The sequence below is a fragment of the Lissotriton vulgaris genome, chromosome 3_1, assembly GCF_964263255.1.
Source record: "Lissotriton vulgaris chromosome 3_1, aLisVul1.2, whole genome shotgun sequence".
Lineage (NCBI taxonomy): Eukaryota > Metazoa > Chordata > Amphibia > Caudata > Salamandridae > Lissotriton > Lissotriton vulgaris.
The window spans coordinates 1,806,953,893-1,806,974,159 of NC_141689.1; the positions used below are offsets into that span (position 1 = coordinate 1,806,953,893).

At 41.9% G+C, this 20,267-nt stretch overlaps 1 protein-coding gene across 1 annotated transcript in view; it reads right to left on the minus strand.

Moving 5' to 3' along the window:
• Window positions 1–20,267, minus strand: part of LOC147728473 (uncharacterized) — a 508,290-nt gene that overhangs the window by 359,591 nt on the left and 128,432 nt on the right. Inside the window, exon 3 of the mRNA XM_086962242.1 lies at window positions 14,908–14,937. Within this exon, the coding sequence (XP_086818368.1) occupies window positions 14,908–14,937 (30 nt within the window). The remainder of the gene's footprint in view (window positions 1–14,907; window positions 14,938–20,267) is intronic.

Below are 20,267 nucleotides of genomic sequence, written 5' to 3' on the forward strand. Positions count from 1 at the left end.
CATTTTGTGCAAGATGTAAATTTCCTTCTGCAGATTCTGTACATATGTTTTACAGTTGTCCGGAGTTATCCCTTTTTATTTAATCAAATTGAAACTTTTCTCATGCAGATTACTCAAATTTATCTGATGAAATGGTAATTACCGGCTATGAATACTCTACGGCTTTGGAAAAAACAAGACATTCACAAGCTTTTCTTTTTATATCTATGGCCATGATTAGACTTTGTGTTATGTCGCTCTGGATAAATCCCGAACCTCCTACTTTTTGCCATTGGAAAGCCAGGATGCTGGCTTGGTATAAACTCGAGACTTCAGTTCAGCCCTTTAGAGGAAAGAGACGCTTAATCGCGTCTAAGAACTGGGCACCATTAGAAAAATGGGTTGCAAACTAATTAATACATCTTTATTACTATTTTCTTATCATATTTGTTATGCTTATATAATTTCCTTTTCTATGCTGTATCTTGTTTGATGTATGCTTTTATGGTCTACCTCTTCCCACCACCACGGGATAAAAGGGGGAAAAAAAACTTAAAATAAAATTAAAAAAAAAAAAAAATGTCAAACGCCTGACTTAACATGTGTGCATCATTATACTAGTCTTAGATGCATTATTATAAACAAATATGATAAAAACATGTCAATTCAGACTTCATTGTTATTATCATCTGACCTTGAAATAGAGATACCAAGACACTTCTCCCAGACTGATGTCGCATCAGGTGTCTTATCAATGTCATTGTCTGAATGAATTGACACTTTCAAGGTTCCTGTGGAATACAAGGAAAAATGGTATCTGCTTCAAAGGCAGACATGTTGATGATTAGGCAGAATAGAGAAAATGAAGTCTTGGCCTGCTCAAGATGGAGTCTGACCTTAGACTTTATATCAGTTTAAAACGATACCACAGGTAGAGCCAAGGTCAGGGAGTTGCAGAAGTCAATGCTTTCCAGCAGAATTGAAGGACGAGTTTAGGTCATGCATTTTCTCCGTTCATGATTCAGAGAGTATTGTTAACAATGAGGAAGCAGAGGTGTCAGCTTGTGTTGGTGATGCTATTTTGGGAGACACAACTATGTTTTCCAGGAAACGTTGATTAAGCAGGTAAGGAATCCTGTATAATCTGGGCATCAAAAGGTTGATTGTTTGGATCAGGAGGAGAAGAACATTTTTTAATAGGGAATAGGTTCCAAACCTTCTTGTTTGGAGTCTATCAGGATAATTATGGAATTTGAAGGCCTTTCAGAGGAGGTTAATGAACTGCTTCAAGAGTCATGGGCTCCAGTAAGAATCAAGAGATATAGAGGAGTGTGGCAGGTTTGATTAGTGTGGTGCATGGAAAGGGGTTTAGAGGCATCTGAGGTGATGGCTGTGAACTTCTTTTGAGAGGTCTTCAGTAACGGTTTAAGATACAGAACTGTTAATTGTTATTGCTCGGCTAAGACAGCTGGTCATTCTTTTTGTGAGAAAATCCAATCATAAGAATACTTTGCTTTCAGGGTGATGAAAGGTATGTGTGAATACACTGCCAAGGCCATGTACCTTGTAATTAGTATTTATCTTTGAGGCAATTAAGTTGAACTACATGTACCTTCTATCTGTTATTTCATTTAGAAAAAGTTGGATACTCAAGCTCTTGAGGTAGCCAGGACGTTTTCTGATCACTACAGAGTATCTTTTAATTTCTGCAGTATACTAAGACTATGAGTGAAAGTATTTTTACTACCGTACAGACAGAATACCTAGACTTTGTGTGCTGAGTTGTTTAAATATTAGAGTACAATGCTAGAGTTTAGACCAGTTGACATAAGTCAATTTTCGATTTCTTATCATGAGTCTTTAACATCCTTCAATAAGCAACTCAAAACCTGGGTATGTGGCTCTATTTAGCCTCACCTGTTACATCGGCCCAGCTTACACCAGGACACTTCTGTCGCAGCAGCTGCGTGCTTTAACACGAGTTATTTGATTGATGGACCAAAGTCATTAGTGTGGTGACAATAGATGAAATATGCACGGGTGTGGGATTAATGTGAATAGGTTTAAAGCTCATTCTGTCCATGGAGCAAAGTCCAGTAAGGTTTTTGCTATTGATGGTAGTTTGGAATACATTTTGAAAGCGGAATAAAGTTCATGTTTTCTGAAATCTGTCAGAATAGCCAGTTTTCATAAGTTATTAACTGAAACTGGTGTTGCGTCGGCCAATTACAGTTTTTATGTTTTTTGAACAAGCAAATGATAGCTTCCTATCTTGCCAGAAAATGTAGATTTTAAAAGGGTTGCTGATAGGAGAATGCAGATTTTATTAAAGACAAGGGGACCAGCATTATCACTCCCTCTGCATCTTTAGTTATGTTGTTAAAATGCATTGAATGATTTAGGGTTCTAAAACATTAGCTAAAGATATCAAGGAGGATGAGGATTAAAATATGTTTTTTGTTTTTAACAGAAAACCAATAAAGTGGAAGGAATAAGAGGACATCAGTCTACTGGAGAATGAAGAAGATTGAAAGGAGATGAAAATAATTTGGACTTTGTGATTTAAGGCTCCAGAACAGAAAGAATGTTGATGTGCTCTGTTATGTCCGCTTATGTTGTGTTTTATGTTCTAGATTCACTAAGACATTTGGTTCTTTTAAATTTCTAGCATGATGCCACCCTCCATGTCTTTAAAAGGATACAGATTCTCCAATGGGTAAACCTTGGAGAATGTTTATTCTGCCTTCACATCACACAATCAATACCCTGCCCTTTACCCTCACTGATGCCGGCAGTGCTCAGTAACATGACAGCATAGAATGTTTAAACTCATCCACAGTTCAGCTCCAATTGTTCTATAATCAAGGCTTTAAGTGGGCCCGTCTTGCCGGGTAGCAGACCAGGGGCATAGCTACCATTGCTACAGCAGGCACAGCGGCACCGGGGCCCATTGAACTCTCAGAATGCTATATTTTACTACCCCGACAGATATCTGAGGGGACTATCTAGTTATTTGCACAAGGGCCCCTGGCATCCTTGCTATCCTACAATCACAGACTCAGCAGTAATTAAAAAACAAGTTTGAAACGGATCCCTCTCTGGCTCAATATTTATGTCCTTAACTTTATGGCAAAAAACTGATCAATTTCTCACCAAGGATTGTAAAAACCTTTAAAGTGCTGCTTAACAGTGATTTAATCCATATTTAATTTTCACGTTTACTTTATAGTGCATTACCTAGGGATATTTGCTTTTTTCAAGGTTTTGTGTGTCTGTAGTTTTTGTCACTAAACCTATGACTCTTGTACTGTACATACTTTGAGCTGAATTGCCTCTAGGTGTCTGAAGAGGAGCCAGAAGGCACTGTGAATTTCTCATAGTGCCCATCAGTGCATCATAGAGGTGTGCAGACTGCATGCACATCCTGTGCTTGGCCTCACTATAGTGAGCACAAAACAATAGCTGCATAGGTGCCAATGGTAATTGTAGGACATTGAGAAACATACAAATGGAGGATTTCAGAAAGATGTGTTGAGAAAGAGGTCAGTTGTGTCTAAAAGAGTGAGATACTGCAGAGTAAAGTGGAGTGGAGGTGACAAAAGGAGTGTCCAAAACATCTAAACATTCCACAGACGTTAGTGGTGTTTCATTCACAGTCTCACATTTTCCGAATTCAAACATTTTCATTTCTTATTATTCTTAACAAAATCAAAATAGTTATTCATTTATGTGATACATCCATCAAGCATTGAAAAAGTCAATAAGCCTGGCTTGTTTTAGGTATGCATGTTTGTTACTGTGTCAGAAGCAACAGCAGAAAATATACAGATGGGCACCAAATATTGGTCAGGTGACACAATGTGTGAAGAAAAGGACTTTAGTTTACACATTTTAAGTCATGCTCTTAATTAGATTGGCCATGCCACTTGTAAAGGATCCCTAGTTTTGCTTCTTTTACCACGTCAAGTTGGCCACGCGAGAACAGGCGTAGGATGGTACCCTGTCCAACCTCTGGATCAGCGCTCTTCATGCTGGGGACGGGTGCACCACACTGCTCCCTTCAGTTGAACTTTGCATATTTCCCCTTTGCCTGGGTATAGCGCCTTGATGACAAAAATACCACCCGTACTGAAGGTACGCTTTTTCTATGTAAAAAGGTCGTGTTTCCTGAAATCCGTCCTTTTTGGTTTATGAGAATGATTTTCATTAGGCGACTAACACTTTCTGTCTAACTGGCAAGTCTGATTACATTCTAAAACACCTACATGCATTTACGCAACATGGTTACTATATGATTGTTTGTATTCAGATATCATTTTAAGGCATGGGCAAAGTGGGTAATTGCCCAGGGCCACCATCTTCTAAGGGGCTCCCTGGTAAACTGATCTTACACTGTTTCTCCTAGTGTATCTCACTTTTATTGACTTCTCCATTAGACAATCAATCTGTCTCTCTTTCTGTACTTCTTCTTGGTGTACTTCTTAGAAAAATGTATGACTTGAGGTCTCCAGACATCTAATGCTGTTTGTAGCCAGCCTTAAATAGTTATACATTTTTCATATCATATTTCCTGTAGACTTACATATTTCCTTTGGTGTCTTTTCGATGTCTCAAGTGTCCACGGTTTGATGACAAATGTTTGAGGATTTTCATGAAAGAAGCAAGCCATTTAAATGTACTGAATAATCCAAAAGAGGAGGCATAATCAAAGCAAGGAAATTACAAGTAAAGTAGATTTTAAGTGAATTCGCCTGAGGGTTTTACTCATTTGGCCCAACATATTAAGTCCGGTTTTCCGGCTGATCCATTGAGACCGGCACTTTTCAGGGACCCGTCGTCCTTTGACCTTCTGCCGGTGCGCTCTCTGATTAACCTCTCGCTCTCTACTGCTATGGTTCCTGCCAGTTGGAAGCATGCGGTGGTTACGCCTATTCTGAAAAAGCCTGGTCTAGATTCTCTTAAGCCAGAGATATCGCTTCTCCCGTGGCCGATGACAATAGCGGAAGCACACGTGAATAGAGTCCTCTCTGACCATCTTTTGCGGGCAAATATTCTTGATCCTACGCAGAATGGGTTCCGTGCTGACCACAGCACGGAGACAGCCCTTCTATTCATGGTGGAACATCTCCGCTTGGTGTTAGATTCGGGTCAAACGGCGGCGCTTGTTTTATTAGATCTTAGCGCCGCCTTTGACACCGTCTCTCACAAAATCCTTCTCCAGCGCATGGAAGAGGCGGGTATCTCGGGGACTGCCCTCCAATGGTTCCGCTCTTTTCTTGCCGATCGATCCTTTTGCGTAGCTATCCCACCCCATCAGTCCAAATTCCATCCGCTGGACCAGGGGGTCCCGCAGGGATCCTCGCTGAGCCCCACGTTATTCAGTCTGTACGTGAGGCCGCTGGCTGATGTCGTCAAGCAGTGGGGCTTGACCATGGTCTCATACGCTGACGACACTCAGCTGGTGGTCACGCTCAGCGGGGACTCTGACCTGGATGCCCCTAGGTTCCAGAATGGGCTGAGGACGCTTGCCAGCTGGATTAATTCAAACCATCTCCAGCTGAATGCAAAAAAACTGAGATAATGATCATCGGCAAGAAATCGAAACTGTGGGGCCACCGGAACTGGGGCCAACCCCGACTCTGGTTATTGAGACAAAAAATCTTGGAGTGTGGCTAGATCCCGCCCTTAGTTTTGCCTCCCATACCAAGAGAACTGCCGCCAGTTGTTTTGGCATCTTGCGAAGACTAAGACCAGCATTGAAATTTTTTGATGCTTCTACCAGGCAGCTGGTGCTGCAGGCGACGGTGATCTCTCAGCTTGACTACGCCAGCTCTCTCTTGATAGGGGTGAATCAAGCCGAAATTGCACGTCTGCAGCGTGTCCAGAATGCGGCAGCCAGAGCTGTGGTGGGTCTGCCCAGGTTTTGCTCCGCTGCCAATACTCTACGTTCTCTCCACTGGCTTCCAGTCAAGCAGAGGATTCAATTTAAAGTACTTTGCCTGTCCTACAAAATTCTTAAGGGCTCCTCGGCCCCGATTCTCACGAATCTCTTGACGCCTTGTGTTCCTGCCCGTTCGTTGAGATCTCTAGGTCAGGATCTAGCAGCGGTCCCTCGGTTTAAACTTAGCCGAGCTGGAGGCCGCTGATTCCGAGTACGGGCTGCTGCCCTGTGGAACTCCCTTCCTTTAAAGATACGTGCGTCTGATAATCTCTTTTTATTTCTTAGGGCCATCAAGACTTTTTTATTTTCCTGAGTCCGTTCCCTTCTAGTTCATTATCTTCTTAGTTGTGTTGTGTTGGCTACCTTGTCAAGCGCCGGGACGCTCCTTCGCTGGAGCAGCTGTGCGCTGAATACATTTTCATAACATAACATCTGGGACAGCTTTAGTATTATTTGTCCTCCAATCGCCCACCAAATTATTTTCTACGAAAATATTGGAAGGTTGGACCTTCATTTAAGATAATGTAATTGTAGAGGGGTAACAATGGTTAGTGAGGAACCTCAGGTCCAACATTCCATGGTTTGTCTTTCTGTATCTCTTTGTTTTATTTAGGAATTTTCTGCACTCAATGGGAGGAATGTACTAATAGTAATACGCTCCTTCCGCGTTCTAGCAGCAAAACTTTGGAACGCTCTACCAGTCCACATTCGGGAACTGGAAGGTCTGTGTGAATTCAGGAAAGCCATTAAAACATACTTATTTCCTTTGAAATAACTTATTTTTCTGTTGCCTACCTTGTTGATCCCAGTTTTTGTTTCTTTCTATTGGATTCAGCGCCGGGACGTCCCTTTGCTGGGGCAGCTGTGCGCTCTATAAGATTTTATAACATAACATAACGTAATATTATGGTTAGATCGTTCAGTAAACCCCATAGCCCTCATTATTGTTCATAGTCTACAGCTTCTTGGAATTTTCTTCCTTAAAGATGCCTCCTCATCTGGGGTATTTTGAAACATGAAATTGTTTGAATCTTTATAGAAAACCATTCAAACCTATGTCATCAGACAGTACACATTGTAGATAGTGAAAAGGCACTTACTGAAATATATGAGTTCCAAGGAAACATGATATAAATAAGTACATTTTGATGTAAAAAATATATAACTAGTTAAGTCTGGCTACAGGCAGTATTGTCTGTAGACCTCATGTCATCAATTCTTCAAATAAGTAGGAGAAGGAGCGAGAGAGAGACAGCTTTCTTTTCAGAAAGTGTTCGTCCAAAGCGTTTTGCTGGGTATGCCTTTTAAAATCACCAGTAGTTATAATCAATGCAAATAGATGTCTAAATATTGAGTTGAGTCACTTCAGTGATGCAGCAGCGTCGTAAACAATGCACCACGATGCAACATATTTACCACGTGACACATCTAGGGAGATGTGTCATGTTGTAAAGCCCTACGCTACATTTTACCTGCGTCAGGTATAATGTATGCAGGGTGAGCGTTCCGTTGCAAGTAAGTCTCGTAAAAGTAACACAGTGAAATCTACAAAATTTCACTGAGTCACTTTTACGACACCACTGCGTCAAAACTATGCGCCTACTTGAAGCAGGCGTAAGGAGTGATGCAGCATGATGGGAATAGGCATTCCTGACCATTGCTGGAGTTGTGTCATGCTTATGACATGATTCCAGCAATGCGCTGCCTTCCCGCCAAAAGATGCGTCACGGATCTGTCTATCCTTGCACCACAGTGCACCACATTGTAAATGCGACGCAACCATGGTGGTGCAAGGTTTTTTCTCCGTCACGCAATTTCGCTGACACATCTCTGCTTATATGCAAAGGATGGGCCAACTCTTGTAAATCTGCCCCTTTGATTTTAAAACATTTGCTCACACAGTGCACATCCCTGGTTTGGGTAGCAATAGAAATTTTAAATTCTACCAGTCTGCCCATTGCTGTACAAACGAGCTCTCTCCATCATGGATCTGTCCCAAAATCCTTTTCCCCTCCCTTTGACTCCCATGAAGCCTTGATCCTCTGTGTGTGAAATGGATAAAATGCTCTGATGCTGGCACTGGGTTTCAACCATCTCTCCCTAGGGGTGAGGACACTAAGTTGTGAGAAGAATGACTGAACCCCATGAGTTTTTATGAGAAACTGACTAATTAGTTATGATCTTGTATCCACCATACAAAGCCAGGTAGGTTTACTACTTGTCCAACCAGCCTCTTGGCCTTTTCGAATGGGAGTGACTATATTTCCTGCGCTAACTTGTGTGACAAGTTTTGTCAAAATGATTTGTGTAGTCCATCAGTTGGTCTTCCTGAGGTGATGTTAAGGGGAAACTAAACATGCTTATCCTGAACGGTACACCACTTCAGTACATCCTATGGAAATATTACTGTAACATTTCTTCTTCTTGCTCCTGGCTACTATGTCCCAACTCTATCTGCGTCTTTTTCCCCATGTGGGCTCTTCCCATTGGCCCATCTGTCCTTTTTCTTCATGTTATTCAAGTTCTTGCTTTCAGCATTTTAGCATTAAAGTGTCAACAGTGATGGGTAATTATCCTTTTCAGTTTTATCTCTTCCTAACAATATAAAGATAAAACTAGTCAATATGCATAGTTCACTGTTTTCATCTGCGAGAAAAGCACAGCCATTGGTATTGCCTATAGATCAGAGTATTAAATGTGTGAGGAAAGTCACAAATTCAGAAAAAAGGAAGTTTGGTATTTGTTACACAGTGTCCAGGCTGGGTGGTGCAAATTCCACAAACAGAGGAGGTATCCTTTGCAGCACGCAGAGGAACGGAGCCCGTAGTGGCACAAAAGATATACAGCACGATACTGAAGATGATGAGTTCCTCAAACTGCAAGGGGATGTTAGAATATGGATCAAAATGAATTTATCCTGATTCAGAAGAGGAATTCCAGGAGGATTTGGTAGAAGCAAGTAAAAGTAATTCCAAATGCATGCACTGTGTGGACTAGCGTCAAGTAGTCATCGACAAGGAGCTGCAATGTGCAATCTGGCGTTGAGCTGTGCCGTTCAGCAGCAAGTCAATGAGCCGTTGTCGAGGAGATGCATTGTGCAATGACAGGTCGATGAGCCATCGAATAAGAGATGCAATGTCCTGTGCTGCATAGAGGAAGCCGCCGGAACTTGAGAGAACTCATGAGGAGATACGTTGGAGTAGAGTATGAGCTGTGTCACGCTGGATTAGAGATGATGACGAGCTGTGCCACAGTGCATCGAGTGGCGGAGAGATGTGTTGATGTTGAAGAAGCCTGTTATGTCCCTGTGGCTTAGAACAGGGGGCCAGCCAACTGAACCTTGGAGGTTTACTTAAGTTCTGGATCCACATAGGCAGGGTGGATTCAGCATTGCGGTTCGCAGCAGCAGAACAGTACTGGAGCAGCAACAGCAGGCCTTGAGTAGAAAAGCAGTCCTTAGTCAGTAAGTAAGGCAGCAGAGCTGACTTCACAGCTGGACAGTCCTTCTTCATGGCAGAGTCCACAGATCTAGAAGTGATCTGAAGAGTTGGGTCTGACGGTCCACTATTTATGCCTGGTGCCCACTTTGAAGTAGGAGAAGTTTCTAGAGGTTTCCACCCCCAAAGGTGCTTGGAATTTCCTGCCTCCCTGCCCTGGCCTCAGCTTGTCTGGGGACACCTATCAAGTTAGAGATGGCCCATCCTGCCAACGCCTATTTCCCCTTTGCCTCACTGCCTGGGAGCAATACACAGTGACTAACTGCCAGTTACACCTAGTCATGTAACCCAGGATACAGGATGCAGGCACCAAATGGGTAGGACAAGAAAATGCCAACTTTCTAAAAGTGGCATTTTCCAAATTGTGACTAGAAATCCGACCTTGGGGGAGGAGCTACGCCAGCAAGCAAGATGGCCGCATAAGCTCCTGGCTCCGCCGACCTCCGCCAGCAGCTCGTATATCCTGCAATTTATCCTGAACTTACACCAGACTCCCGTGCACATGAGGTTTTCCTGACACCGAAGGTGCAATCCTGAAATGTCTAACTTATCGGGTGACGAAGATACGCCGTGTTTCATTCTCGGCCTAACTCAGTGTGGAAGCCAGGGCCTCGATTTCTAACCCACCCGGGTTGGAGTTGAACAACATCGGCAGCGGAACTTGGGCTTCGTCCGGTCTCCCGAACTGAGACACAATTTGATTGTTTCGAATGGCGATTTCGTGACATGTCTACACCGCAGACGCTGCAGCGTGACTCACCGGTTGCTGTGGTCCCGGAACCGATGCCCGGAGACTCTGTAAGCCTCCCGGGGGGACGGACCTTGGCCCTCACTAGCGGCGAAGGTGTTGATATTGCGAGGTGAGGGCGCCCATTGTTGTCATCGGCTCCGTGTGTGCCTGTTACCCCGGAGTAGTCGACCTCCGGGGCTCATGTTCTGCTCTATCACTTCGCGAGAGGGGATGGAGGGGACGGAAGGCACACCATCGCTGCATACCGTAATGGCCGCCATTGGGGCGCTCCACTCGCAGATCATCGTCACATACCAGAAACTGTCTGTAACAGTGGACAATATCTACCAGAGACCGGACGACGACTTTTTGGCATGCTATCAGCCAGCTGTGGTGCCCGTGGAACATTGCATGCTTGAGTTTGAGGACCCCGTGCAGAAGCCGGAATTCATGTGCGTTGCTGATCCCCACATAACAGATTGCACGCCTGTGATCATTGTCAGCTTCCCTTGCTTGAGCCCTATCCCGCCAAACATCGACATGGACAGTCTTGAGTGCCTCAACAAGTTCTTCAGTGACTATCGGAGAGACTCGTTATCCTCCCGCGCCTTTCCTCGCTTGGATTGGATATCGTGAACTTTTATCCTTTTTCCGATTTTTTTCGCATTGACTTGAACTTTTGTGAACGCTCTGCTTCTTCCATTGTTGTTGTGGTCTGGGTTACAGGAGCTCTCGTGAAGAACCGCACTGGCCAGGGTTAATCTGATTTTTTAGGGCTCAATATAATATTTTGATTTGATGCCGGAATTGTGACCTATAAAGTACGGGAGTCGGGTGGTATTTACTCTACTTCCCCAGATTGACTATATACTCTGCTGCATATTGTCTTGATTGTGTTTCAGGGTGGTCGCCTCTGGCGGGGGTAAGGGAGTCCGGGAGTGTGTTTTTACTCTCCTCCTCCGCTTCTTTCCTTCTTTTAGAGTTAGTTTCTGGGTGACAGGCACGCTGCTAGTGGGGTAGGCCATAGCCATTGCAGGGGTGCAGGGTGGGGGTAAGGAGGGGTTTGTTATTTTGCCTTTGTTTTGTTCTATGGCCCCTTTTTTCTTTCCTTATCTTCTTTCTTCTTTTAGGGTACGTTTCTGGGCGACAGGCACGCTGCTAGTGGGTTAGGCCGTAGCCATTGCAGGGGTGCAGGGTGGGGGGTTAGGCGGGTGTTTCTTATTTTGCCTTGTTTTGTTCTATGGCCCTTTTCTCTTCTTTCAGTGCCCGGAGACCGTACTTTCTATTTCATCCTGAATTATACGAGTGGGTGGGGTCTGAGGGTGGGGAACTGCGATGGGAGATAGATTACTTTGTTTCTCATCCTTAATTGCACTTGCTAGCGCATGCGTCTTGACTGTTCCTTTTTTTAATTGGTCTGCGATTACTCCTTTTTGTACCTACCCACTTTATCATACTGTTCGACTGTGTGGCACTGGATACTTCTGTTTCTTTTTCTTTTCCTTTAGTCATGGGGGGGGGGGTAGGGGGGGTTAAACATAAAACGAAACCTTGACATATCATGCAATTTGTATTGTGCTTAATGCTATGTTTATCCTTAACCGCTACCGGACCTCAGGGTTGTCGGATGAAGAGCTGTGTCATTGGATAATACGGTGGATATTAGCCTTTTGTAGTGACCGGCCCCTGTGGTTGTAGGTCCATGTCTGTAATTTTGCTGAACAATGTAATAAAGGTTTAAAAAAAAAAAAAAAGAAGAAATCCGACCCTTCTACTAAAGAGGTTTTAATTTACAATTCTTTAAACGCCAAACTCGAAATTCCTATCCGCTCCCAATTGAAAGTTACCACTATGTAATAAGGGAACCCAATGTTATCATATGGGACAGATAGGTCTCACAGTAGGGAAAAACAAATTTAGGAGTTTTTCACTACCAGGACATGTACAACATAAAAGTGCATGTCTAGCTTTTTAAATACACCATACCAATCCCTCTGGATTGTGTAGGGCCTACCTTAGGTCTGACCTATATATGTTCAAAATTCAGGTTTGGGCCTGGCAAGAGACTTGTCAAGTTGAAATATCAGTTAAAGACTGTACACACAGGCTCATTAACACTAACACTCGCACACAGACAGAAACGCACCATATCAAAAGGAACAGCACTAGTAATAGATATTTTTAGAGCTGTCATTCCACCTGTAGGTGTCATCTTAAATGGTGAGCAGATTAGAAAGTTATCAGTAGTTGTCCACAAAATGGCAACTAGCACATCTAGTGCTTTGCTTATAATTAATACAGAACTAATTGGTCTATGGTCAATGGTTTTACAAGACCAACATCCCTTAGATATTTTACTCACAGAAAAGGGCAGAGTCTCCAAAATATTTAAATTAACTCATTGCTGTACATACATACCTGATGAGAATAGATAAATAGAAGGCTTTGCAAGGAACATTTCAGGTTTAGAACCTGAATAACGTGATTCGGAAACACCAATTTAGTTTGAAAATTTTGGAAAGGGAATTGCTACAATTAGAAATTGGTTTTCAACAGCAGGGAAGAGTATATTGAAAGTTATTCTAATACCAATAGTAATAGTTGGGTTTTGTCTAATATTTCTTTACGCACTATTCTTGGGCTGTAGATACAGATTTTGCAAGAGAAAGGAAAGATTGGAAAAGAAATGGGATGAGAATGATTTGGGTTTGAGAGGTATTATGAATAACGACTACATGAACTCATTGAAATTTAGGGATTTGAAAAAAAATGATGAGACTCAACTGACAATGAAAGTGCACTCTGAAATGGACTCACATGCAAAATATAGATATGTGATGATTAATAAAATCATCAGATGAGGGATTGTGGAAGTTGAACATTTTTACGGAAATGTAACCTCATAATAATATAGAAATGTGCTTTAACATTAACATAGAAAATGCATATCAAAATAGTGGTTTGAAAATGTGCTTTTATTAAACGTGCAAAAAGAGAAAATGCTGCTTATTTATGCAGAAAGTTCCTGTTTCTATTGTTCTAACATGCTAGGTTTCAATATTTTCTCGATTAGTTCCTATCCCATGAAGAAAAAAAAATGCCTTTTTGTAAAATGATGATTTATCGTTATAACTGAACTGTAGAACATGACCCCTTTGTGAAATGCGCGGTGTTGCAAAATGTATTTCTTTCTTCCTCACACTGTATGGCTTCATTTATTTTCAATTGTTTCCTCTGCTATATGCTTATATTGAATAAGTATATCAATGAAAGAAATGCTTGTTGTAGGTTTAAATCCCATGATGTAACCAGGACATCCTAGATATTAATGTTTTATTTCATAGAGCGGACCATTGTTACACAATGGGACACTGGACAGCTAACAGAGTAGGCTTGCAAAGGTTCTCATGAGAACCTTCCTAGATGTATCTTTTATGTAATACGCTGTGGCCATATTCAAATCTCTACATGTCGATATGGACATTTACCGTGGGAATCTAGGGAGAAGGTGACGGACCATCGAAGGATCCTTCCTCATTGGTTATAGATGACATAACCACCTGGTTTTGCAACATGTTTTGGACTTTCTATATAGTACGTGTTCCTAAGCTAGAGGGTTACGGCATTCTATGCACCCCTACCCTACCATGTCCCTTAGCACTTTGTTGTGCTAAACAGAATTGCCATAAGCTATTGCTAACAGTGATTTCTTTGTTTTCCTTACGGTTTGTGAGGAGAATTTCTATCTTATGCTGATCATAGCTACTGCTATGATTAATTCATTTTACTTGTTTTAAAAGTTGCTACTGCAACTGTTTGGGAACTTTGCTGAATTTCCAGAACTACTCTTTATGGGGCGTTCAACCTTTTTATAGTCATCAGCCTTTTGCTCTAAACATTTTACTTGCTATTTTCTAAGAGGAACTCTTTATGGGTTCTTGCTAGTATAGGTCGGGTCCTTTAGATTAGGATAGGGACGTGCGCTGTAATTCTGTATGCTTGTTCTCACCAAATGTTCTCAATATTGTCTGTAAATGGATTTCTTTGACTAATCTGAATAAAAAGACAAAAAATACAGTCTAATCCTTTAGAGAGAAAATACATTTTTAAAACTTCACCAAACTTCTCATTATTGAGTGAACATCTAATGTTGAAGACAATGTTTATTTTAGAGATGGGTTTGGGATGTGCTGCATTATAATACAGTGTGCCCTCCTATAGTCAGTAGAGTATGTATGAGGGCCCCCTACTATTGTATTTAACCTTTCTGAAGCCATGCAAAAGCCAGTGGTCCTAAACTGGTGCTTCTTCTTTGCATGCGTTGAATTTCCCCATTATCAGGTAATATCCCTTTTCGTTATATCCAGACTGTACTATACAAAAATGACTCATCTGTCCAAACTGAGAACAATACATAATAAACAAACGTCACAAGCAATCAATGTAAATTTCTAAATGGGATTGGCATAGTTCACGTCATTGCTTCTCCCATTCCATGTTTTCTGGAAACAAAGGCTCCTTATTGACCTTTTTCACCCAGGACAACATTTCTTTTATCAACTCAAACATCATGATCATCTCCATATTCCTTTTGGAGTTTTATGTATGAAAGGAATATTGTTTTCAAGTGCCCATCATATTTATAAATGCAAAAACTAGAAACATCAAAAGAGTGCAATTTCAACATGGCTATTTGATTTCAAAATATTTAAAAAGTCTTTTGATAGATTCCAAAAAATCAGTCTAAAGAATTGGCTTACTTGCATTCTTTTTTTCCTTGTCCGTAGTACCTGTTAATGCAAAATATTGAAACACAGTTAAGCAAAGGAAGGGGACAAAATTTGTCACAGAACTGATACATGATAAGGGCCATATTATACATTAAACTTAATCAAGATGAACCGTTCTGATCTTTCAATGCAAGTGTGTCTTCTCCACGGATTAAGTACAGTGTGTACACATTTCAGAGTGTGATTGCTGCAGGAGCACACTTATGAGGGCTTCTGTGAAAGCCACTATTAGCACATTATTTAATCTCCTGTCAGTAAGGAAGAATGCAATAATCGGGTATGTCTGGGTTTGAGTCCTGAATGTGCAATTGGTTTCCACAGGAGAGTGGATATTGTGAGAAGTTTATATAGCCACAGGGGAGTGGATATTGTGAGAAGTTCATATAGTCTTTGATGTTTCCAGAAAGTTACATGCTTTTGATGAACTGAGCGCAATGAGCTCATAGACACATAACCCGGCTGTCTCCTGTGGGGTCCTGGCCAATTGAAGGATGGAGTGGACCTTTGGAAACCCAAGGACTGAAGTCACACAGTGGGGCCATGGCCCTGTACAGTCCAGCATGAGGTTACGGTGAACGAAAGACCTTCCACTGGGAGAACCCCTCTTAATGGATGGACCGGACCCTGGAGAACCCTGGATTGTTCTCTTGGTGACCCACTAGCTTGTCAAGCCCACTGGTGACCGGATTCTGCAGGGCCACACGTCAAAGACCACCCTCAAGATGTTCAAGATGTAACTAATGCAAATGGTACTTCAGAATTTGGACCATTAGATTCCAGTGTAAGCTTTAAGTGGGTGACACATTGCACATAACTGATAAGGTCACCATCACCAGTGGTCTTAGCTAGGATCTCCAAGCAGAGACTTTATTTTCAGACTAACTCATAATGGTCTATCTGAAATCATTTCACATGTTCCTGTGCTACTGCACTACTGATTGTAATGCTGTCTTGGGATTGAGTGTTAGACCCTTCTATGTAGTTTCCACCAGGAAGAGTAGAGGTGTCCTTGGTGAAGGAAGGACATCCCTAGAAATACCTTCCAAATTAGAGTGTACACCCTTAAGGCTTGAGTGTTTGAAATGTACAAATATTTATATCTTTCCCTGAAGGAGTGAGGTTTATATTTACTGTGCATAGTTCAGGATGCAGCCCACCTCCTCTAGTCTCTCCACGATGCACATGCACAACCAACGCTCACCAAATACACCATACACAATTGGGACCTCTCTCCAAACCTTCTCTTCCTCACCCAGACTTGGCTGAACCATAATCTGCTCCAGACATCGCAATGTCCGCTCACCCTTCTCCATCACAATACCACTAGACAGGAAAAAACTAGAAAACCGGAGGACTAGTCATCATCTACAAAGAAAAAAATCAACAGCTGAATGACTGAAGCGAACACCAGCAACTGCCTAGAACACATGACCATCAAACTCTGCACCTTGAGCACCACCATCCCGGCAAAGGACCTACTCTACAGGCCGCCTGAACCAAGATCCAGCGTCTGCACCACTCTTGCCAACCTCATCGGCCCACTGGCGCGCACCTTCAACTCTTTCATTCTACTCAGCAACCTCAACCCTCACCTAGAAGACCACAATGGCCTCCAATGCCAGCAACCTCTCAGATGACCTGAGAATATCAGAAGTCTCCCAACAAGAGAACAATCCCACCTAGGTAGCCGGACATCTCCCCGTATTCACCATCTTCTCCAACATCACGATGGACAAGCCCAACCTACTCACCTGGATTGTCCACTCCCTTATTTGTTTAGGCCTACATATGCCCAACCAGAACATAACCAAGCATACCAAGACCTACAGGTGCAACTGGAATAAAATCAATGAAAAATGTTGAAGCTCAGTCAGGACACCCAAATACCACCACGACCTTACATGCTCCTTCATGAACTTCAACACTTGGATCACCTCCTGCACTGACTTCCTTGCTCCTCTAAAACTACCTCCACATCACGCTCCAAGCCACAAATAAGCTGGTAGACAGAAAACCTCTGACTCAACAATCACCACTGAAAACAGTTAGAACGCCATTGGCACCACAACCGACAACAAGGACAAAGATACATATAGATCATCCTCCAGATATAATTCCAGCAGCTAAGAACCACCAATCATGCAGCACTCATCAAATAGATCCAAAACAGTTTCAACACCTCAAAAGAAATCTTCACCATAGTGAAGCAATTCAGAACCTCTGCTGCCAGCGCCACAATTGTCACCCCTCACAAGAGTGCTGTACCCACTGTTTCACCAAAAGAATCAACACCATCTACGACAACTTCATCCCACAACCTGACCTTACCACCCTTTCCATACTTCACCACGATGACAACACCACCCTGGATACCTCCCTGGCTTGTTGGCCAGTGATCATCCCACGGAAAACCGCAAACACCATGCACTCCACCCACTCTAGAGCCCCTTCTTATCCATGTCCTCACTTCATAACCCAAGGACCAACCCCATCAGCACTACCCTCAAACCAATTCTCAATGACTCTCTCACCACCGTCACCTTCCTGTGATCTTAGAAACACATCACCATCTTACCCTTTACCCAAACACTGGCACACTGCAGATCCATCTCTCTTCCCCTACCCGGTCAAAGTGCTAGAAAAGGTCATCAACCTCAGACTAGCCAATCAACTAAATGCCAAACACCTCCTGGAGCCCTTTCAATCTGGATTCAGAACTAACTACAGCCCTAATCTCTGGCACAGACAACATCCACCTCAACATGGACACAGGGCTCACAGTGGCTCTAATCCTACTTCACCTCTTGACTGCTTTCGACACCGTCTCCCACCCCATCCTCATTCAATGCCTCCACAAAACCAGAATCCATGGACCATAACAGCAATGGGCCAGCTTCTTCCTTCCAGGAAGCTCCCAAACAGCTTATCCCTGCATTCATACATGCCTCCAACTTTGTAATAGTGCAACCTGATCCAAGGCATCCCTCAAGGCACCTTGCTTAGCCTGTGCTTTTCAATATCTATATGATCCCACTCAAAACATCAGCGCACTCACAGGCTTAGCATCATCTCTTATGCCACTGACACCGAGCTCATCCTCTCCCTCTCAGAAGACACCTTGAACACCCAATGAGCTGCATGTTGAGGTCACAAACTGGATGTAAGCCAACTGCTTAAAACTCATGTATACAGAGAACGGTAGTGGTGTTTCCAAAAAATTGGAAAAACCGCACATGCACTAATACCAGTAAAGTCAGAAATAGTACTGGACAGTCAATAGGATCTTTCTCAATATCAAAGACGGAGTGCTACATGGACCAATATCCCCCACTACCAGGAAGGAACACAATTTATCAAGCCACATGATTGACAAATAAACATATAGGCAAAATTGGTCAAAAGAGCACAATCGTATAATGCAAGTATGTACAAGACTAATGCAATGTAAAGTCTAGACAACAATTAATCCAGATAAAGTCAGCAAATTCTCATAATGTACAGGACAAATAGATGGATAGAGTTCATGTTTTACATCATCTTTTCCTTTTATTGATTCTTAAAAGTGGTTTTCCCAATGATAAAACGACAGCCGACACGTGTTTCGTCCGTACTATGAATTAGAACAAGGACTTTTTCAAGGCTGTAAAGACATGATAGGAAAATATATACATGAGAATACAAAATTTAAAATTTAATAATACAATGTGAGGAAATTTTAGAAAGGGCATAAGAAAAAGAAACTTAAGTCATCATAAGGTACTGAGTGTACAAAATATACAACCCAATAAGTGAAGTGAAAGATAAGATCAGGAGAAAAAGTCTATTGTGATCAAATGGTGAATAAATAAGATTAGAAAGAGAGAAAATGAATTTTCTTTTATAGTAAGATATCTAAATGATTAAAAAGTGAGGCAACAAGAATGAGACTCCAGAAATATGAGTATAGAAAAAACTCCCCAATGATTCCAAAATGTGAAGTGATATGTTAGTGCCAACCACCAAGAGGAGAAATATATCCAAAATCAAAAACTAACCTAATGAGGTAAAATTCTTGCAGCATATATTTTGCCGAATCACGTGGAAGATGCTGCAAGATTGAAGCTCCTGAGTAAAAGGGGAAAGAATTATATTGTATGAAAATGTGGGATTGTCTAGAAAACATATAGTAAATCATACCGAGGCGTGTACATAACAACAGATAAGATCATGTAGCGTTCGAAAAAAACAGTAGTCAACGATAGGATAGTATATCCATTCCTGATCAGAATCAATACAATCAGGAAGACATAAGGATCTAAAGTTAATCTACTGAAGACCGAGAGAATGCTGTATCAATAAAGGCTTCTCACCGGACAAAACCACTGTCCAAGTCACCCGAAAGGGTAGAACGAAAGTACACAGCTGGAGGAATATCAGAAGGGGTTTCTCACCATTGGTTCTATGGAAAAAGTTGAAAAATAAGTATACTGTTTGTATAGATACCAAAGTAGTAAGTGCGAGTGTTAGATTTATAAACCTGAAAGTGATCACTTGATGAGATCACTCAACAATTCAGTGAGGGGCCTCAAAAGAAGATGAGGAATCTCACCTAGAATATAAGTGTTATGGACTTGGCCTGATGAAACCCACGTAACTGACACCACAAAAATAGTTGAGGTTGATTTAAAGAGACTCTGTAACACAAAATTAGGGTAATATCAGCAATGAAACGACCATATAATCAAAACGGCAAAGAGTCCGCTGAAAGCAGACACTCACCAATGAAAAGCTAAGTTATTTCCACAATCGGGCAAGAGGAGTATGAAATGGAACAAGGTGAACTGCCTGTATAAGAGAAATGGACAATGTTAAAACACCGTGTATATAGTGAAAGGTGAACACAAGGTAAGTAAATCATGTATTGTAAAGGAGCATAAAATTACTATTACAGGATTATTAGATGATTATGCTTAATTGATAAGTTAAGTTCAATCCTTAATATAAACAAGCATGTCTGCCCAATATATCCTCAAGTCATGGTCACCTCGTGGTGCCCAGGTCTATACCTGCACAGTGATTTTCAAAAAGTATAAATGCCCAGTGTATCATACCAATCAAATAGCAGCGCAGAACTCAAATCTAAGACTACACACGAATTGACTAGAACACCATAAAATAAAAGTTCTCATACCGCAGACGTCCTGGTCAAATAATTTCAAAACGTAGTGGTAGCACCAGTCATAAGTCACACTAATGTCTGTGAGGTGTATTGTAACACCAACATGCTGAAATATCAAATAAATAAGTGGCATATTATAAAAGTTAACTGCAAGATTCTGAAATGACAGACA